The sequence below is a fragment of the Daktulosphaira vitifoliae genome, unplaced genomic scaffold, assembly GCF_025091365.1.
Source record: "Daktulosphaira vitifoliae isolate Bord-2020 unplaced genomic scaffold, ASM2509136v1 Scaffold_5, whole genome shotgun sequence".
Lineage (NCBI taxonomy): Eukaryota > Metazoa > Arthropoda > Insecta > Hemiptera > Phylloxeridae > Daktulosphaira > Daktulosphaira vitifoliae.
Window position 1 is genome coordinate 6,720,765 of NW_026099576.1, and position 23,964 is coordinate 6,744,728.

General features: G+C 26.9%; 2 protein-coding genes across 2 annotated transcripts in view; both read right to left on the reverse strand.

Annotated features, from left to right (window-relative positions):
• Positions 1–23,964, reverse strand: part of LOC126908525 (uncharacterized) — a 78,119-nt gene that overhangs the window by 51,157 nt on the left and 2,998 nt on the right. The window lies entirely within an intron of this gene.
• Positions 8,469–14,347, reverse strand: LOC126908541 (uncharacterized). The gene is made up of 4 exons (XM_050690710.1): positions 13,393–14,347; positions 11,215–11,262; positions 9,454–9,510; positions 8,469–8,878 (listed from the first exon to the last, which is right to left on the reverse strand). The coding sequence occupies exons 1-4, from the start codon at positions 14,258–14,260 to the stop codon at positions 8,754–8,756; spliced, it is 1,098 nt and encodes a 365-aa protein (XP_050546667.1). The 5' UTR covers positions 14,261–14,347; the 3' UTR covers positions 8,469–8,753.

Here is a 23,964-nt window from a genome sequence, read left to right on the forward strand (position 1 = left end):
ATATATATATATTACACACTTAAATAGGCACTTAACCTTGGGACACCAGGGACCTCCCCACCTTTGGGGCTGTCGTCACCCGCTCCACTTTTTTGGTCCCCTTTGCTTCACAACCTCTGTCCACATGGTGGCTGGAGCAGTGGCAGACTGTTTCGACGGCCGGTGGACCACGACGCTGTATGGCAAAGGCGGCGTTAATTCCGTAATCGAACACCCAGTGTCCTTTACCACCCCTCCCTCTTTTTCCTAATTTTCATCCTTCGCTTTTTAACGTCAGGGACGAGCGAGAACACACCCACAAACTCCCTAACGCCTCTGAGGGGGGGAGGGCGCTGCGTTACCGACGGCTTTGGGAGTTGGGCCGTATGTGTCCCCACCAGTAGTGCGTCTGGAACGACGCGTCCTGTTTGGTCACCGGGGTACCAGGACCAGTAGTCGGCGACTCCTGTTCCGGAGTTTGTGTCAGTTGAAGATCGGCGAAGGTCCTGACGCTTTCTATGAGGGCCCTTGCCATTTTCACCACGTAACGGTGCGGTAAGTACACCATTATCACCGTCCTCGAATTGCCCCGTTTGCTCCCTTTTTTTTTTCACGACCGGCATTATTGTGGACCGCCCTGGAACTGCCGTGTGGCATTAATTCAGGGCGGCCCACACCGTCTTAATAATTCACATCACCACGTTGCGAATCAGCCCGAAATTAATCCCGTTAACCAGATCTGCAGTGGGAACCGTTAGGGAGGGTTGGCAAAATAACTCACAAACAAAGACATAAAAGCAAGAACTAGAACCTAAGGCACTGGCCAAAACCAGCGCCTCAGTTCCTCCTATACCGGCCGGCGTGGATGCCTCTGTCTCAGGCGTTCCGCTTACTCCTTCTATAATAAGACGGATTCGGCGAACGTCTGGACGAGCCTCCACGCCTCCCGACTCCTCAACATCAGGTCCACCATGAACCCGACTCGGAACGTGGACCCTAGTCGAGACTCCAAAGAGTCCCGCTCCTGGGCCCACGCCTCGCACCGGAAGAGGGTGTGCAGAGCACTATCAGCCTCTACCGGGTGATCCGAACAGTGGTCGCACGTCGACGCGGCTGCTTTACGAAATCGCCTCAACTGAATAACGACACCTGGTGTTGGTGGGTAGTGTACACCATTAACCACCAGTACAAGGCATCCGAATCCTCTGGTTCAGTAACCGTAACTTTATCATACTCCATTGTCATTTGGTAAATGATTTTGTGATTGGGCTGCCCTAAGAGCCAATCCCTTCAGCTAGTGAGCGGCTAACTTCACTGGTTGCATTGACATTGTTTTCCGTTCACACCCAAACGCTACCGCTTATTCGTCCATATAGGCTTATTTCACGGATATCCTGCATATCTACAGGATTAACTAGCGTTTTGGCGACTCGCTGTCCGCAATCGCTTATTTGTCAGTCCAAACGAATGGACTGCTTATTTAGCGGCTAACCTGCATATCTGCATGTCAATCCTCTATCCGCAACCTAAGAACGCGCCCGATTTTCCGATCTAGGGAGACTGCGCTCGTACCGATATTTCGTAGCCCACTAGAGCCCGATTACACCGACACTGAAGCGCAGCGCAACGGGGGATTTCGTCACCATGGTAATGGATAAATATCTAGATTTTTTAACACCTGAGTACGCACATACCACGATAAGCTATATAGTATCATACTAAAACAATACCGGGCACGTATGAGTGGTTGTTTGCGGAACCAGAGGATACGGTAGTAGTCCCAATGTTTAAACTTCAAGGGTAACCATTTTTTGTTATCCCATATACGCATAGACCCAATACAATTATTTTAATCATAATAACCGCTATTTAATTTAAATGATTGAAAACAAAGAAAAACATGACGTGGATAGTTTAAGCAAATATGGCAATGCAATAAAAACTCATGGCGAAATTGTATTAATAATGTTAGATGTTTTAAGGGAAGCTGACAAAAATTTTTACTCGACAGAATTGATATCAGTCAATTTATACATAAATAATGTTTCTGAAAATGTTGAATTATATGCTAAAAATGATTACGGAATATTTGATTTGTCAGATAAAATTTCCAGTATTATTAAAGGTTACAAAATACATCATGAGTTTTTTTCAGATTATTTAGAGATTAAAATATCTTAATAATATTTTTATATAAAAAGCTATTAAAAGATGTGAATACTGGGAATTATTACCAAAAAATTTACTATTTTATGACTTTATGATGAATAATCGCGAAATTTCTGAAAAAGATCTTAAAAGAAATTCTCAAGATAAACAATATCCACAGTTAATAAACGGAAGAATTCAATATGATTTAGATTTAAAGCCTACTATATAGTAAATAATGTTTAGAAAAAATATTACACCTATATTAAATTAGTACAGGTGTAGCGTCAATCATGGATAATACGAGAGAAAATAGACTTAGATGGTTTATTACGAAAACTATGTTGTTAAGAAGCTACAATATTTTTAAATAATGGACTGACAAGGGGAGGTCACAGTGATGGGGTCACCGATTTTTATAAAATTTAATCTATATTAAATACAAAATAAGAGATATTTTGAATTTTTTGAATGACCCCTCAAGTTGAGAAAATTAACTTTAAACATTTTTAATTAGCTTAAATAGGGTCATTTTTCTTTCATAGAAAATAACGTGTTGGGGTAGAATCGAAAATACGGGATCTATGACACGTACGGATGGGTATTAAATTTCATAAGATATTGAGTTTTTTGCATTTTTTTCACGGTTATCTCTTTGAATTATTAATTTTACGTAATATTTGTTATTTTTTTACATTTTATGCATCTACAGTAGAGTGGTCCTTATCTACATAAGTCATTTTTTTTTTTATTAAATTTAATCAAGACGACCCCTAGAATTGTTCTGTAGGTTAAAAAAAATGCATTTTTGAACTTTCGTGATTGTCCAATGATTTTTCCCGTGTCGCAGAAGGGTTAATGTTTAATAAATAGGGGTAAAAATTAGTTTTTTACGTATAACTTGTTAAATTTTATTTGAATAAAATTTGGTTAAAAATGTATTTCCTACAAAATATATTATATTTCTTTTTACTCTATACTGCATATTTAATTAAATAATCAATAAAACACATAAATACGCCATTTTTCCCGATTCTAATTTTTTGGATAATTCAGTCTTTATTAGCGTTATCAACAAATTTTTACAAAATCTATATAAATTTTAAAATTTAGATTTGAAATTATGTACAAATATTGTTTAGCAAAATATTTTCTAAATCTAAGTTTTTCCTACGAATATGTACATTGTTCAGCGCAAATGTGGTGTAAAAATCAATTACTAACATTATGATTTTAATCTGGTTTGAGAATTTTTTTACATCAAGGTGTTTGTATTAAATGTGTGAACTTTGTTTTGTCATCATATACCGAACTAAAGAATACGTTGAAATCGTTGTGATTATTACGATAACACTATTTTTTTGTTATTGTGATATCTCTTATAAAATTTTATTATAATTGCTATATCTAGTTTTAGTTCTAAATTGTTATAGTTTTTTTTTATTTTTTAATTTTTTTAATAATGGACACCATATCAAGAAAAAATTGACTTAATTAATTATGATGAAAATCAAATTGTCGGATCAAAGTTGCCATCAAATATTCAAGTATTAAGGGTACTTTTTTACAATACGAGGAAAGTAAAATTAAACTTGCAAACCTGTGCTCATTTGGCTATTAAAGAAGTTGAAGTATTTTTGGAAAAAAATAGCAGTCACAAAATTTCAAAGGAGCATCGACAAATTTTAACAAAAACTCTAAAAGGACATCATTGAACCACGAAAATAAGGAAAAGGATTTCATTGGAAAATTTAACAAATTGTTCGATATTTCACATGTAAATGCCATGAAAATGATGACTATTGAAGAAGATAAATTATTTTTGATGTGTCAACGAGATAAGGAAAGAAAAGGTTGCATGGCTAGTTCAGATAAAAACTTATACTTACAAGAAAAACATGAACTAACACAAAAAAGTTTGAAAGAGCAAAAAGATTTGAAACTTCAAAAATCATAATTAATGTCCAGTAAGTATTTTATTATTAATATTTCAATAGTTTGTAAATTAAATAAGTTTTTTTTAGACGAGCTAGGTATTTTTGACAGTAGTACAAGTAATATAAATAGTAAAGAAGAAGCCAACATGTTTTGTTATGTTTCCGAGTCTAATTTCTATGATGAAAATGAATCTGGACCATTCTGTTCAAAAAGAAAGAGAGTCAAATGACAGTTTATTACATCAAAACTTGTTTCCGCTTTTGACAAATGAAGAAAATACAAGGTGCTTCAATTATTTAACCTCGAAGTGGAGTTTTTGCTTATCATGTAAGCATCACATATTTGAAATAGTTTTAAGAAGTGTATTTGATCAAAAAATTGCTTTATCTAGTGGACCAAATATACCATTGTTTAAAAAAGTTGGCTATAGATTAAAGACTGTACAATAAATCCAGGTTTAGAAAATATTACGGTTAAAACACAATTAAACGGCTTAGAAAATAAATTAATTTTGTTTCTAATGGAAAAAATAAAAATTAATCAACCAAGAGAAGACTATAGAGAACTTTTTAATTTGGCAATTATTTTTCTTGGCGGTGATCATTATACAAATATTTCTATTAGATCTCCTGAAGTTTTTCATCACGCCAGATGGATGGCAAAAGCTATTTATTGTTTAAAAAATTTTCTATTTTGAGATTCTTTCGAGCTAACAAATGACCCGTTCATGTTGGTGTTCGTGATGTTTGTATATTTTTAGTAAGAATTTATTTAAAATACTGGTTTTCTGCAAATAATTCTATTGAAGCTCCTCGTATGGACTTAGAATGCATGAAATATCTTTATGAATACATAAAAATTGGCGATGCCGTAGGTTTAATAGCACTTAAGAAATTTAGCAACCACTTATGGTATCTCGCGCCTGAAAATGCCTCAATGTCATTTTTTGATGATCAAATCCTGTTGAAATAAAAAGACTCATGGTAAAATCATTACAAACTAATGAATGTGAAGACTTAAAAAAAATTAATCCGCCAAGAAATATAAAACATTTTGTAAGTAAAACTATTGACAAGTTCATTAATGCAAACTCAAAAAATTTTTATATGCGAAGATCCCGAACAATGGAATTTAAATATAGATTATCTAGACTGTCAAGAAATAGTGCGAAGTTTAAAAGTTGTAAACGATACTGCAGAAAGATCAGTGAAATTAATTGAAGAGCATAACTCTATAAATTTCTACTTGACACGATCTCCCACATCAGCAGTCTTTATATTGCAACTTCCATTTCTTTTTGGACTTCCTCTACCGCTTTTTCATTCAACATTCATATATTTTATTATACACAAAAATTTAATATTGTAGTTTTTACGGAGAAACCATAAAAATGATAAAGTAATATATTTTGTTACTTCTATGACAAACATGTACACAAATAAAAAGAGTTTAATGCAATACATTATAAAAAAATTGTTGTTACTTATGAATTAATGATACATTTGTCTACAAAGAAACATTTTAAATCAACTTTTCGCGCCGTTTTTAAATCTGAAATTAGACTATTTCTATCGCTTCATAGTTTTGATATTATTACTAATTATTGAAAAATGAATATTAAAATATAAAAAAATAATTAAAAACATAAAAAAATTGTTTTTTTAATTATAAATGGTTTTAAATTTTATGATGTTAAAAATAATTAGTGAAAAATATCACATTAACCTATTATTTTGACCCATTAGAGTTGACTTTTATGAAAGATTATAATTCAAATAAGTTTAATTTGTTACCATAATTTTTAGCTCAACTTACAAGATTGAAATTAACATCATTAAATAGAAAATTTTATGAGAATTAAAAAATAAGAATTTTCTTCTTACGGTGTGACTACAGTGATTGGGTCCTTGATAATCATTAAAGTTATTAAATCTAAATGTGCTAAAACCAAATGAATTTTTAATTTTTTTCTAAATCAAAAAGAATTGAGAGAAAAATTCATAAACATCCAATCCCATTTGGGGTTAGAACTTCTAACTACAAAACGCAGAATTTCAACACAAAAATTACATATTTTTTAATACAGTAGCCATTTTCACTATAAAGACAGTTATATAGTATGAATTTTATTTATTTTGGACCCTTTACGTTCCCCCTGTGGGCAGGTAAAGGGTCAGATATAAAAAAAAAATATACCAAATAATAGGTAAAGACATCATGCATCTATAAAAAAAAGAATTATATTGAATTTATTTTATCTTCACGGTGAAAATGGCTACCGAATGCTATTTTTGTGTGAAAATGTTCAATTTTATATTTTACATTTTTAATTTTATTATGCTATAACTATTTGAAAAATGTATGGATCAATACAATTTTTTCATGAGAAGTAGTATTTGTATACATCTTTCATTCGACATACTGTTTTTTTATATCTGACCCTTTCCCTGTCCACAGGGGGGATTTAAAATGACAACTTTTCACAAAAAATTTACTTTTTCAACTTAAATTTTGAAAGTGTTCCGGAAAGTCTGACACTTTTATATATATTTTAAATAAAAGCTAATGTAATTTACTTTATTATGCAAAAAAAAAAGTTCGGACTTTATTTTATCTTCACGGTGAAAATGGCTACCGAATGCTATTATTGTGTAAAAATGTTCAATTTTATATTTTACATTTTTAATTTTATTATGCTATAACTATTTGAAAAATGTATGGATCAATACAATTTTTTCATGAAAAGTAGTATTTATATACATCTTTCATTCGACATACTGTTTTTTTAAATCGGACCATTTCCCTATATACGAGGGGGGTTCAAATCTAAAAAATGCATGTAAAAAGTAGAACTTTTTCAACTTAAATTTTGAAAGTGTTCCGGAAAGTCTGACACTTTTATATATATCTTAAATTAAAGCTAATGTAATATACTTTATTATGGTAAAAAAAAATTTCGGACTTTATTTTATCTTCATGGTGAAAACAGACATCAAACTTTATAAAAAAAATACGATTTTTGTAAAAAAATTCTTTTTTATATTTTTAACTTTATAATGCTATAACTTTTTGAAAGATGTATGGATCAATATAATTCTTTTTTTTGTAGATGCATGATGTCTTTACCTATCATTTGGTATATTTTTTTTATAAATCTGACTTTTTACCTGCCTACAGGGGGGGATTCAAAATGACAACTTTTTCACAAAAAATTGACTTTTTCAACTTAAATTTTGAAAGTGTTCCGGAAAGTCTGACACTTTTATATATATCTTAAATTAAAGCTAATGTAATATACTTTATCATGGAAAAAAAAAATTTCGGACTTTATTTTATCTTCAAGGTGAAAATGGCTACCAAATGCTATTATTGTGTGAAAATTCTCAATTTTATTTTTTACATTTTTAACATTATAATGCTATAACTTATTGAAAAGTGTATTGATCAACATTATTTTTTTATGAGAAATAATATTTTTTAATAATCCCTTTTTCATTCGACATACTTTATCTTAATTAGGATATTAATAATGAACTAGCAGATTATGTAGTTTTTGGAATAATCCACCAATTTTTAAAATTAAACACTAACGCATCGAAGCGTTTTTTTTTTATAGTGATTTTAATCACTGTCAGATATCATTATACTTGATCCAACTATGCCGCGATCTCCCTGAGCTTGTTTTTTTATTTATTTAACTATATTTCATACACTTTAATTTAATATATATATATAAAAGTATCAGTATTTCCATACAACACTTTCAAAAGTTAAGTTGAAAATTTTATCATTTTGAATCTCTCCCTGTGAGCAGGTAAATGGTCAGATTTTCAAAAAAAATATACCAAACAATAGAGAAATATTTATATCTTGTATCTTATACTAAAACATATTTTTTTCGGCAAGTTATGGCAGTTTTAAATAAAATAAATGAAAAAATGTCGAAAATTATAGATTTTAAAAGTTGTAATTTTTTTAAGGAATTTCACCCATATACGAGAATGAAGTAATTTTTTTCAACTCTTAGGTTAATGTCTTCAACTAGATACGATTTATGATCTTTTGACGTATTGTTCATTAAAATCAGACCAGTGAGAGCTGAGAATAAGTGGTAACAGACACAAAAAAATTAATAAAATTAACACATCATAATAAAAAGATTAACATCGAATCTAAATATTGCTAACATTAGTTATAAATATATATATATTTAGTATAAATATTCATTTATTAATATAACTGTTTTAATGGTATTCTTGTAAGGTTTTGAATGATAATTGAGTTTTGTTATTTATTATAGTTAATAAAATTAAAAATAAACTTTATCCGGTATATTTTTATATCAATTTAGTGATAAAATTCTTAAGCAATCGCGCAGTATAAAATATGAATAAATGAAAATATAAATGGAATGCAACATAACTATATTATTTATTAACATGTTATTACATATTATTTTATTGTTTTAGCTTTGGTACAATAATATCTTTATTTTAAATCATTAAAAATAAATTTATGTGTGAAATTTTGTAGTATATGTCTTGAATATATAATTTTAATAGGTTTTCCAGAAAACTTTTTATTAAAGATTGTACATTTTACTGTATTTCCTCACAATTTGTAATAATTAGTCATTTTTTTTATGAAAACTTGAATATAAAATCTTATAAAAAAAAAGTTCTGTCTTACTATATCTTCAATTTTTTCTTCGGCTTGGATGACTCAGGTGAATTTAATTTCTGAGATGAACTTTCACCAATTAATCCTGTAGGATCCAACTTTTCGTCAGTTGATTTATTGTCATAATCTTTTGCTGGAAGAATAAAAATATTTAAAAATACATTTAAATCACATTTAGACTTTTATAAAACATTTTATTTCGATAAATCAGTATTTTCTTCGTATTTTTGTTTAAAATTATATAATATATATTTATTTTCAATGAGTTATGGAGAATAGATTTTTAATTGGAAAAAATTAGTAATTAGTTATTAAAGGTAGGATTACCAATATTACAACTCTTTTATTGTGCGAAACTGGTAAGAATAAAAAAGTTTGGTACTCCTTATGTTGCGTTTCTTCAAAATGAAAGTATTATAATATACAACTAATTTTATAATATTTATAAGTTATATTATAACTTATAAATAAGCAAATATTTGATTTATGTCAAAGTATCAAAATAGTGGATTCTTTTCATTTTCATCGATATTTTTCAGAATATTTTCATTAAACATGATAAATTAAAAAAATGTTGAGTTAAATTTTTTCATAGACGATGACAAACTTAAATATTAACTTCAACTGCATTGTATAACTAAAAAAATATATTTTGTTTCTATTTCACCTTTAAACTTTTTAACGAATAATTTCAATGTAAAATTTTACCTTGTTCAAGAAAGTTCAATAATTCGGTGACTCCTTTTTGAGTTTTCTTTTTTTTTTCTATTATAAAATAAATAGTTATTAAAATTTGCGTGGTGTATAATATATACTTGTTAAATTGATATTAGTGTTCAGTTGCTCTGATGATTAATAGTTTGATTTATTTATAAAACTGAATAAAATTATTAAAAATAAAATTAAACACCCAATAAACACGGGACCCAACATAATGATTCTCGGCAGTAATAGATATTTAGGGGTTTAATAACATAATCGCCTATCAAATTTTTAAAAGTAATTTTCCCGATTCCCCCTTTCCTGTACCTTTTTTTTCCGGAATAGTATTCTTCATTACAAATTTTACAGTAATTATTGATATTATCATAAAAAAAAGCTTCGATGCATTGTGCATAAAGAAAGGCTTTAGAACAACTGTTTAAAGATAATATTGTAATCAACAAGATATGATTAGGTTCATTTTATAAATTGATCGACAATACAATATATGTGTATATAATATATTCCATTAAAATTATATAAAGGAAAGGAAATAGAATAGTTTGCAATGTACATCGCACATTATAGTAAAATTACTAGGTTTGCATTAATGCTACAAAATAAAATTTTATTTTTTACAGATATGAAAAATAGAAAATTCTATAGTGAATCACTATATCTATCAACATTTCTTATGGTATAGATAAATTTAATGTTTTATTTTGCTAATGAGCGCGCGTTCGTTATATCCGGCCGTGTAATCAGAAAACTGCTGTCATTGTGAACACTATACACACAATATTCTTTATCAAGTTAATAATCGTTCCTAAAATGACACATACGCTAGTTTCCAGTGTTAATACTGTGTGATTTTAGTACTATTTATAATTTCATCTTATTGATATTCAATAGATTGTTAGGTCGACACCTCTCCAGAACCGTCAATGTTGACGGTTTGTCTCGTCCGAATGTGTCAAAAAAACACAATCTTCTCATTGAATTATCGTAGAGATATTTTGCTGTGTGCGTGCAGCCAACTCTTTTCGCGTGTGACCGATATTTTAAAATATATTGTAACTTTTTTAGGCGTCTATTTTCGAGATCCATATCTTAGCATGTGACCCTTCAGAGTCATAGTATCGTATCATTTTTATACATATTAATAATGTTTTGAGTATTTTTTATTTAATTTTATTAAATTAATTATATTAGAACACTGATGTATTTACGTACATCTCTAGAATGGAATAATAAACAAGAATAATTTTATTGCCTGAATTAATTCAATATTCAATATTCACGTGTATCTTATATTTTCCACCTCTAATTATTTTCTTTAATTCTTAGGTAACAATCTTCGACATACTAATGTGTCTCTACCACTGGTGACATCAAACAAAATGTATTTTATTTTATTTACAAGGTATCGGCGTATTATAATCTGCAACAACTATTTACATTTTGATGTATATATCTTATTATACAATAAAATATTTAAAAATTACTTTACGGCGAATGAATTTCAAATATTTAAAAAAAATAAATATCAGAATAAAAAAGGCATAAAAATAAAATTGTTTAAATTTAAACTATAATTTTTAATTTAGCTATTTTTTTTTTGTATTTCTGTAAAAAATGTTCATTTTTTAGCCTTAATATAAAGCCAAGAAAAGAGAAATTTAAAAAAATAATGCTATAAACACATAACATTATATTTTAAAAAATGTTATGAGAGCTAACAATAAATATTTCGTATATGACAATTACCTATTTCGACTAAATAAGGTGTGGTGGTTGGCGGTTTCATCTGATTATCTAAATATAAAAAAATAATAATAAGATTATAATCAATTAAAGTGAAATAATATGCATTAGCGTGGTTAATCTATGAACAGTAAACTACACAGTCGCCAAGTCGAATTTCAATGACAAATGATTAAAGAGGAAAAAAACACTCGACCAATTTTACCAGCATCAAATTTAAATATAGCTAATAATTATTAATTAATAACTTCTTTTACGGTTCATCTATTTATTAGAGGTCTACATAATTTTTTTTTTTTTAAGTAACATACATATTTTAAAAGATTAAATGTTAGAGAATGATTCAATTAAGAAAATTACTGCTTTGACAGCGTAGGTACCGGTAGCTACGCATAGAGCGCGACACCTCATCAGTTGTCTAATCAAGAATGTTATATATCATTGAAGTGCGACCGTTGGTAGTTTTTCTAAGGGCATATAAATCAAATAGGAAACCTCGGTGCCCAATGTAAATATTGCCTAACCATCTATACCACGTTGTCCCCTTAGAATACTTTCGTCGGCCATTTAGGCTGAACTCCTAAATAGCCACGAGAGGCATGCATTTATAAATTTTGTTTTACTCATTTTAACAGCACTCAAGCTAGTAAAACTTTGTTGTTGAAATATACATTAGAGTAGAAACGTTTTTCTTTTTTAGAATAGTAAACGCCCTAATTTACCCTAACCTGTAACGCCAGTTAGAACACATTACCAACAATTCAAGCCTATTTATAAAAATTTGTACTAGCTATTAATGTGTTTGGAATAATTTTACAAAATGTATAAATGCAAACAAATATGGATTCTATTTATAAATTAGTTAAGTATACAAGTGTTCAGTAAGTAAAGAATCAAATCAATTGTTATAAACAATGAGAGCAATAGAAACCCGTCACTTACTGAACACTCTAATGTGATATCATTTTTAAAAATAAAGTTGATGTCTCTAGTATACATATACGGGATGAATCGAAAAAGTGCTTAGTAATTGATAATCAAGAAATATATGTAACTAAAATAATCAAAAATCTATTTCTGAAATTATTTTTATTTTATAAGTAATCTGAGTCAGTGGCGTGCCCAGTGGGGGGAGGTTAGGGGTCATATTCCTCCCTATTGCGTTTTTTTCTAGCATCGAGTACCTAACAGCAATAATTGAATAAAGTTGTAATTATTACATTGTATATTTGTATAAAAACATTACATCATATCATACAAAACACAAAATATTAATAAATATTTTAATGAGGCTTGACCTCTAATGGCTACTTATTAATTTTTCTCTAATACTTTCACCCCTATTAAATGTATTTAGTTGTATTAATACCTATTAGATAAGACATCTCTCCCCATTTAAAATTCTTGGGCACGCCACTGAACCTGCGTACTTTATTTAATTTATAAGTGATTTAATATAAACGTATAATTTTGTATGTGGAGGTTGAAGCAAAAGTGCTGTAAATTAAATATAATAAATGTTCAGAATAGTCATTTGAAATATTTTAATTCTTTATGAAATAATATATTTTTGATTTAGAAAATGCAATAATATTGCTTCAAAAAATAATTTTACTGTTATCGTTTATATACACGATATTTTGATAACTATTTTTAGTTTACACTCATATAAAAATTAGTATTTATCTAAATATGACGTACTATATCCAGAATTAACCTATCAAATATAAAAACAGTGTTCACATGTCCAATTTTAATTTAATAAAAAAAAAATTAAAATATTTTATAATTTTTATTGTAAATTGGTGGTATTAAACTTTATATCCTTTTACTGCATACAAATTATAATGGTTGGGAAGATCAGACTATTCAGTATAAAGGAAGCGAATCATACAAAATATATTAAGACACCAACTGAATAAATTTGACGAATTAAAAAAATAAAAAATAAAAGCAAAATATTAAATTAAAAACAGAAAGAATTAGATTTTCAAAAGTTGAAAAAGTAATTATTTCGGTTTATAGTAAGCGTTTATCATCAAACAAGCTGATGGAAATCATTAAATTATCAATCTTGAAGAACTAGAACTACTTTAAATAATTTAAAGATGATTACCCCTTCAATGATTAATTTTAGACTTAAACATTTTTAAGTATTATCATTAATTTAAAAAAACGTACTATTAAGAACTTCTTGTGGTATCGGTACATCAATCATCTGAATTTCTGGGTTAAAATAGAAGCCTAACTTGTAATACTTTTCTATAACAATCTTCTTAATTTCGTTATCTAGTTTTTTCTTCAAATTTTCAAAATTAAAATTTTTTTTTTGTTTATTTTTTATTGTATATACGTTCTTATAATCTTGCGTTTTTGCACTGGGAATTTTAAAGTTACACATTTTTGGTTTATCTTGTATTTTAACATTAATATCTTTTATCATATTCGGAAATATAAATTTAATGTTTTCTAAGATTTGATTACAAGTATTTGGATTATTTTCTGAAGGAGCTTCACGAAAAATAGTATTTTCTACTTTTTGTAAACTTGACAAATAACAATATAATATATAATCATCTGTTGTGGTTTTTAAAGGAGTACTATATAACGCATCTAAAGAAATCAATGATTCTTTCATGACTGTTGCCAATAAAGTTATTTTCTTAATTATATTCAATAAATCTTTAGTACATTCATAGCGATTTTTTTCTTGAATAAAAACTCCTTGACATTCATGACTATAATAAATAACCATATAAAATATATTTCTTAAATCATTAGCGTATGTACAAAGTAGAAATAAAGCAGCGGCATGCACTTTTTTATTGCTCAAAAATCTATTGGAAATTGCAGTAATATCATTTAACTTAAATGTTTGATTACCATATTTTACATTGTCTACGTCAGTTAAATGTTGCCATCCATCATTTTGGCAAATGCTATTAATAATTGTTGCATTTCTTTGCGTAGAAGTATTTTTAGCTTTAACAAACACTTCAATTACGTATAGTAATAAAACACAAACTTCATGCAACTTAATGGAAAACATTTTATCGTACTCAGAAAAATAAAAATATAAATTTCTCACTATAAAATAATTTTTCCTTATTAACAAAAATTGTGCAAAAAATTCACAGAAGTTTAAAATTATATAATACTTAAAATACCTATTGTGTAAATAACATCGATTTAACTATAGTATTTTAACTTTATTTAAATTTGTGTATGTTTATTAATAATCTAGATTTTATTACCAAAAGAATTTAGGTTATTTTTAAATTTTAAATGACGTTTAAAAAGATAAAATTCTAATATTTTATGTGTTCATACATAATTTTAAATCATTCATTTTATACTTTTAAGAATTTTTTATGTAACTTTTCAAATAATTTCCAAAAAAGTATTTAAAATACCATTTCAATTTTTATCGTTTTTATTTGTTACTTATTTATATAATGTAGTCAGACAGTCTATCAATCATTGTCATGTACTTTTTAAAGTGACTATAGAACTATTGATGTACAGAAAGTCCTAGTTAAGTTTTAAGTGTCAAAATAAGACTGACTACATTTTGTATTCACAAGTCATATTGGCTTGAAATGTATACTGTCAGTACTAGTGTGGCTGATATGACTATGTATCATAATACATATTTAAAATATTTAATTTCACATCAGTTTATATTTTTCAAAAAATTAATTTTTTTGTTAATGAAATTTTAACAAGACAAAAAAAAAAAACAGATAAAAATCTATCAAATTAAATGCCCTTACCAGAAAAATTAGTTAATGATATTTTTTTTCATGATTCGTTTCCTAATTCTAATTTAGTTCGTGTTCGACTCCCAACTGAGCAACACATTTGTTACTTCCGAGCGAAGCGTATTTATAGCTATCGATAGCGTACAGACGAGTCTACACTACAAAAATCAGGTATTATGCAATTATTTGCATATTTGGATATCATATCATATTTGCATATCATTTGGCAGTTGCCCCTTAATCAAATTACGAGGGGGGGAAGTATCATTATGCCCCCCCCCTAATAGAATCTTAGAAAAAAAATTAAAATGAATCTGGAAATTAATATAACAGTACCATACTTAATTATTTAGCTATTCAGATTTTGAGGATTAATAAGTGTTAATAAATTTATCTAACTCCAGTTAAATACTAAAAACGGTAGCATAGTGGAGTCGTGATACAGTATGGACGTGGCATAGTTGGGACAAGTATACATGATATTTGACAGTTATTAAAATAATTATCATAAGAAACAATTCGTTGCAAATCTGTAGATAATATTTAATTTAAAAAAAATAATAGATTATTCCAATAGCTACATGATATCCTATTTCCTTATTTATATTCTAATTAAAAGTTTTATGATTTATAAATGTAATATATGAATAAATAAATAAATATATATACATATATTAAAGTGGTCCTTAGCTATAGATTATGAAAAATTTCTTTTAGAAATTCCTTGGTCTCACCCCCCAAATTTGTTTTTATTCATGTAAAAACGAACCAAAAAAATTTCACGTCAATCAGATAAGTTTAACCTGTGCCTACTCAGGGTTGAAAATTGGACAATATGGGTAGTTTTCTAGCGTTTTGTACTTAATTTGGAAATGAACGATCATAGAAAAAAATTATAATTTATAAATTGTTGAAAATGTTATGGACTATAAGTTTAGTCATTATACATTTTTTTTTTACTCATTAGTTTTCCAGCAAATATATACAATTATAATTATATATATATAATAATTATATATTATAATAATACTGATTATAATATATACAAAAATAAATCACAAAAAGAGTATAAAATAAATTGTAATATACTGTATAACACATGGACTGAATTTAAAAAAAAAAATGTATAATGACTAAACTTATAGTCCATAACATTTTCAACAATTTATATTCTATAAATTTTTTTCTATGATCGTTCATTTCCAAATTAAGTACAAAACGCTAGAAAACTACCCCTATTGTCCCATTATATATGGGTTAAACTTATTTGATTGACGTGAAATTTTTTTGGTTCGTTTTTACATGTATATAAACAAATTTGGGGGGTGAGACCAAGGAACTTCCAAAGTCGAAAAATCAGGACCACCCTAATATATATATTAATTCAGTTTTTATTAGCGTAAAAGTTGATAGGCTGTACTTATAAGTTTCAATGGTAATGATCAACTTCTTGGCGTTCCTTTTATTAAATCAAGTACAGGAAGAGAACAAGCTTCAGCAATTCATAGTTTATTAGTAGAATGGGATATTTAATATAAAGTTTAGGCTAATATAGGGAGATTACAAGGTGCTTGTATTATTTAACCTCGAAGTGGAGTTATTGCTTATCATGTAAGCATCACATATTTGAAATAGTTTTAAGAAGTGTATTTGATCAAAAATTTGTTTTATCTAGTGGACCAAATATACCATTGTTTAAAAAAGTTGGCTATAGATTAAAGACTGTACAATAAATCCAGGTTTAGAAAATATTACGGTTAAAACACAATTAAACGGCTTAGAAAATAAATTAATTTTGTTTCTAATGGAAAAAATAAAAATTAATCAACCAAGAGAAGACTATAGAGAACTTTTTAATTTGGCAATTATTTTTCTTGGCGGTGATCATTATACAAATATTTCTATTAGATCTCCTGAAGTTTTTCATCACGCCAGATGGATGGCAAAAGCTATTTATTGTTTAAAAAATTTTCTATTTTGAGATTCTTTCGAGCTAACAAATGACCCGTTCATGTTGGTGTTCGTGATGTTTGTATATTTTTAGTAAGAATTTATTTAAAATACTGGTTTTCTGCAAATAATTCTATTGAAGCTCCTCGTATGGACTTAGAATGCATGAAATATCTTTATGAATACATAAAAATTGGCGATGCCGTAGGTTTAATAGCACTTAAGAAATTTAGCAACCACTTATGGTATCTCGCGCCTGAAAATGCCTCAATGTCATTTTTTGATGATCAAATCCTGTTGAAATAAAAAGACTCATGGTAAAATCATTACAAACTAATGAATGTGAAGACTTAAAAAAAATTAATCCGCCAAGAAATATAAAACATTTTGTAAGTAAAACTATTGACAAGTTCATTAATGCAAACTCAAAAAATTTTTATATGCGAAGATCCCGAACAATGGAATTTAAATATAGATTATCTAGACTGTCAAGAAATAGTGCGAAGTTTAAAAGTTGTAAACGATACTGCAGAAAGATCAGTGAAATTAATTGAAGAGTACAACTCCATAATTACTAAAAAAGAAGACCAAAAGCAATACTTACTACAAGTTGTCGCAGATATAGAAAACATTTTCCTGATGCAAAAAAAAACACATTAATGAAATAATGATGATTATTTAATAATAATTGATAATAATTTTCCATAATATTTTTTTAGTTTTTTTTTTTTTTAATTAAAGTTTATCTTTATTATTTATTAGTTTTATATTATATGTTTTAATCAGTTGTATGTTATAAGACCAAGATTTAGATTTAGATTTAGTAAATATTTTATTAAATAATATTTGTATATAATTTCAAATCTAAATTTTATAATTTACATAATTTTTGTAAAAATTTGTCGATTACGCTAATCAATACCAAATTATGCAAAAAATTAGAATCGGAAAAAATCGGCGTATTTATGTGTTTTATTGATTATTCAATTAATATGCAATATAAAGTAAAAAATAATATAATATATTTTGTAGGAAATACATTTTTAAACAAATTTTATTAAAATAAAATTTAACAAGTTATACGTAAAAAACTGATTTTTACCCGTATTTATAAAATTTCAACTACCAAATTAGATACTACTGACTTATCACCTTTTTTAAAAATAGGATATGAATTAAGAAAAGTTTAAAAGGAAAGTAATTGGATGCCCAAGAATTTATTATGAATCATAAAACTTGTAAACTGTCATAACATACCCTATTCGTGCGTACAATAATGGTATCTTATTTTTTTTTTCAAATAATCATAACTTCTATTTATAGAAGTGGTTTATATTTATTTCATTATACATTATATTCCTAGAAGGACATGATCATTTTCTAACAAAAAAATAAAATAAACATTTAAAAGAAATAGTCAACAAACTCATACTGTTTAGTTATATTGCAATATACACGATTTAATAATAAATCAATTAATAGTCACTTTTAAAAATCGTTCCCTTCGATAGAAAATCTATATATTATTTTTATCATCTATGTTATTCTAGTTTTAATTATTAAATGCATTGTATTAATCTTGATCTTATTTGTAAAAAACTATGTTAATGTTATACATATATAAATGTCAAAATGATTTATATATTCCATTCATCTGTAATAATTTCTGTATTTTATGCTTATTTATCAATCAACATTTATACTGTAGGAATTAGACAATGATGATTTTCGGGGGTAAAAAATATTATAAAAAGGCAGAGCAAACCTGCCTGTTCTTATCGTGCTCCGTACTAAGTTATGCGAACGTCGTGATCGTCATTTTCGAAGTTCTTACGTTTAAATTTGTGAATTAAAATTTGAATTTGTGTTTCATTTTTTTCATTTTATTAATATTATCATTGAAGATATTATAAGAACATATATATTATATATATCTCAAATTAAAGCTAATATAATGTATTTTGTTAGGAAAAAAAAATTTCGGTCTTTATTTTGTCTTCACGGTGAAAATGGCTACCGAATGCTATTTTTGTGTGAAAATTCTCGATTTTATTTTTTACATTTTTAACTTTATAATTCTATAACTTATTGAATAGTGTATGGATCAACACTATATTTTTATGAGAAATAATATTTATATCCCTTTTTCATTCGACATACTTTATCTTCATCAGGATATTAATAAGGAAATAGCAAAACATGTAGCTTTTGGAATTATACGAACATTTATTATTATGTTCTTACCATTTATATTACACATGTTTTATTTCTATTTATTTAATTCGTAATACATATTAATTAGCATAGAGGGAGATGCTGATGTGATAATTCTACTCGTCTGTAGCCCGGAGACTGACGTCGAACTAACACGGGGCAGTTGTGTTTGAGTGGCCGTTATAGACATAGTTTTCAATACTATTACTTTGGTCTTATTTATATTATTTATAACTTAACAATGTATTGCTCAACAAAAATAGTTTTAAAGATTCTTTTAAGTTCGTGCTAGCGTTAAACCTAGCAAATTAAAAAAAATTGTAATTCACGAAAATCATGATTTGGTGCTAGGTGGACACCAAAGTCTTACAAAAATTTATTTTAAAAACGGTATTGTTGGCCTAAAACGCGTAAAGAAATAAAAACGTATGTTCTTTCATGTTTAGATTGTTAAAAACGTAAGCCTTTTAAACAACCAAACCGCCTAAAATAGGAACCCACTGGAAAAAGGGGAAATTATGCAAGAAATATATTTGGACTATATTGGGCCACTTAGTAATTCAAAATCTAATAAATGTATTCTAGTAGTGACAGACAGAATAAGTAAGTTTTGTGTACGCAAATGCAAATGCGCGTAGTATGGTTAAATTTCTTTTAGATCTTATATTATGTTTTGAGTACTATAAGAAGTTGAGAGTCAAAACCAAACTTTGGTTGATATGATCTTTAATTATGTTAAAGGTAATGAAAAATTGTGGTCAGATTATCTACAATATACGGTATTTGCTTACAACAGTTCTATTAATAGAGTTACAGGTTATTCATCATTCTACTTAGTCAATGGGTTCGAGCCCAAAAGCGTCTTTGAATTAGCTTTAGTACCACCAGAAGATCAAAACATACTCTCAAAGATTTCAAAAATCAAGAAAATAAGAAAATTAGTTCCTGAACAAGTGAAACAAAAGCATCCTTTGTCGAACACCACTCAATATAATATTGGTGATAAAGTTTTAGTCAAAAACGAAACATCTAATAATAAATTTCGAGGTCGTTACAATGGATCATATGAAATTATAAAAGCTTATTCACCTTTTACATACATTGTAAGAATGCCAAAAAATAACAGATTAGAAAATTTACCGGTCATATTGACCAAATAAAACCTTTTCACAGCGGGTCAGGAGAATTAAATAACTTAAATTTACAATTATACTTAAATTTAACCTACATTTTTACAATTTTTATTTATTTTGTTGTTGTTTCAGATTAATTTTTTTTTTTCGATTATTGATGGCTTACTCATATATAATTGTCAATGTAAATAATTTTTATTCTCAATTAATTTTATTATATATAATTACTTTTTTAATTAGACGTGGTCTTGAATAATAATTATATTAATTCTTGAATTTATATCTTTACTTTTGTCAGTCATTGAATAAAGGATCAAAGAAAATGCTGACTGGTGCGACAATAATTTTGTCAACTATTTATATATTAATAATACACATCAAAACATAATATGCAATGCATCTTGTATAGTAGATAGTTAAAAGCGCTTGAATTAATTATAAAAATTTTAACCTTTATCGTATTTAAACAAAAATTAGGGCAACAATAGGTTACAATATTAAAGAATCACAATTATTGAAAAAGTTCTACTTCTTAAATGTATTTTTATGGTTTGAACCCCTCCCCTGTATTGAAGGAAATAGTCCGATTTAAAAAATAAGTATGTCGAATGAAAGAAGTAAATAAATATTATTTCTTATAAAAAAATTGTATTAATCCATACATTTTTAAAAAAGTTATAACATTTTAAAGTAAAAATGTAAAATATAAAATCGAGAATTTTAATACAAAAATAGCATACGATAGCCATTTTCACCGTTTAGACAAAATAAAGTCCGAAATTTTTTTTTTCCAGAATAAAGTATATTATATTAACTTTAATTTAAGATATATATAAAAGTATCAGTATTTCCGGAACACTTTCAAAAGTTAAGTTGAAAAAGTTAATTTTTTGTGAAAAAGTTGTCATTTTAAAACCCCCCTGTGGGTTGGTAAAAGGTTAAATTTATAAAAAAAATATACCAAATGATAGTTAAAGACATCAAGCATCTATAAAAAAAAAATTATATTAATTTGTTCATTTTTGAAAAAGTTATGGCAGTTTTTAGTAAATAAAATTTCGAAAATTAGCGATTATTAAATTTGTAATATTTTTGGAGGTTTCCCCCATTTACGGGAAACGAGGGAATTTTTTTCAATTTTTGAGGATAATGTCTTCGACTAGATACGATTTGTGATCTTTTAACGTATCATTGAATGAAATCGGTTTGGTGAGAGCTGAAAAAAAGTGGTAACAGACACAAAAAAAGACACATCGTAGTAAAATTAATAACTTCTCAGCTTCGCATCGAAGTTAAAATGGTATATTTTTTAAGTCAAATAAAAGCTGACATAATTCAGTCTAATTATTACTACTATAAGCATTTTTTATTATATTTGATTTGATTTTATTCCAGCATGTCCAACGATTATTTTTTTTCCGACATCGTCTGATGATTGGTCTATTTAGAAAAAAAAGAGAAAACATGAATTACAGTTTGTTCAATACGACTTTAAAAACAATATTATCACTTTATAAGGATAAAAGTTTTACTATTTAACAAATCAAACTACAGCTATAAAACCATACTGTATTTTAAGTTGAACAAAAAAATTCGTTATTAATAAATGAACTTAATAATATACTTACATAAGTCGATATAACACACAACTCAAGATGGCCATTTTAAAATTTTTACGATAACTGAATAGCAATTAATATACTAATTTTTATTAATTTTTCTGATCATATTTATCAAATATACAGTTTAATATAAGTCAATTCACTGCATGATATTAATTAAGGTTGGTTAATTAAAATGAAAATTAATTTTTAGATATGTTACAGGCATTGACAGGTCGATTGCTAAGAAAACATTAATGATCCACTTAACAACTAAACAAAACTGCCGTTTACACGGTAAACTGCTGTCTAATAACTTTTATTTTTATTATTTTAATACACATTAAATAATAATATAATAACATATTACTAGATAATATATAATGAAACTAACTGTAATTGACTACTAAGCGCAAGATTAGCAATATCAATTTACAACTTTTTGTCATTGACTAATTGTTTATTTTTTATTCCGCGTATCAAAACCTGATTCTGATTTTTACGTTCTGTACAGTTGGACTAGTATACTAGGTATAATAAGTATTATTTAAATACATGAATATTTTTATATTGTATGATAACTATAAAATAGTTCCGTTATCGCAATTTTTATTTTTTATACTAGTTATTATGCATTGTCCAGTTAAAAGTAAGATAGTAAATTGTAAATTTGTAGAATTTTTAGCAATGTTTTTATTCTATAAATTAGGTACTTAAATAAATTTTTAATGTAAAATAAATTTAAACACATAAAAAATTTATATATTCATTTCTATTCAATCGCAATGCATAATCACAAGTCTAACTTTGTAACCTAATACTAACATATAAATTTACCCTATGAAATGTAAATAAAAGCAAAAATCTTGTAGTGGTAACGAACTTCGAGAACAACAAACTAAGTCGTAGGAGGCAATTATAATATATACCATGAATATTATCAATTAAAACGAATACCACAACTAATTACGTAAGAAAATAACAATTTAAGAACGCATGAAGATACAAGATTACAAGAAATAGTTAAAGACATAGTTTTCAATACTATTACATTCGTCTTATTTATATTATTTATAACTTAACTTGTTTTATTCAACGACCCGTCTATCGCCAATTATCATCATAGCCAACCAACTCCGTCTCACTTGGATATACCTACTAACCAACTGTACTAGGATTCAGGTCAGACATATTGTACATTACATATATTTTATATTTACTGAACATATAAAATATATTTTATTTACTGACATAAAACATTGGTCTAATTTTATTTAATAATCTATCCCTTGTAACTAAGGTACTCAGTCAGANATGAGAATTAAAACAATGTTATTTTTAAGATTAATATGCAGTCAGAAAGTTTTATAATTACTATTTATTGTAAATTTATCAGAAAAACTCATTATTTTTTGCATTTTTATCGTAATAGAACACTTAAATAGAAATCATAGTAATAATTTCTAAGTAATTTTTGATAATTAAAAAGATTCTACAATTGAAATATCCAGAACTGAATTAATTTTAATGATTTACTTTAACTAAAAAAAAAAAAGTTATTATTTTGAATCCCTCTTGTGGGCAGGTAAAGGGTTAGATTTATAAAAAAAAACCAAATGATAGATAAAGACGTGCATCTATATATATAAAAAAAATATACTGATTTGGTCATTTTTGATAAAGTTTAACAGTTAACAAAGTTATAAGTTTTATACACTGTACTACAAGGAACTTTCATCAGAAACAAAAATATAATATTCTAAATCAACATTTCGCGATGTTTTCAAATGTGCAATTAGACTATTTCTATCACTTTTAAGTTTTAATATTATTAAAAAATAGTATTTACATATAAAAAAAAATAATTAAGAACAAAAAAAATTGTTTTAAATTAATACTGATTTTGATTATTAACATGTTAAAAATAAGGAAAATGACATATTTAACCTATTTTTTTAATCATTTAAAGTAGATTGTTGTAAATGTTTATAATAAAAAAAAAAAATTTATTTTACCATAACTTTTAGCTCAATTGGTAAGTTTGACATTGACATAATTAAATAGAAAATTTTATGACAATTAAAAAAATTGTAT

Bases quoted from the DNA above. Each gene is read 5' to 3' on its own strand.
- LOC126908541 (XM_050690710.1), bottom strand. From the start codon at position 14,260: ATGTTTTCCATTAAGTTGCATGAAGTTTGTGTTTTATTACTATACGTA. The intron at 9,511-11,214 runs GTAATTGTCATA...ATTTTATAATAG, and splicing joins ACCTTATTTAGTCGAAATAG to AAAAAAAAAAGAAAACTCAA. The intron at 8,879-9,453 runs GTAAAATTTTAC...TTATTCTTCCAG, and splicing joins ATTGAACTTTCTTGAACAAG to CAAAAGATTATGACAATAAA.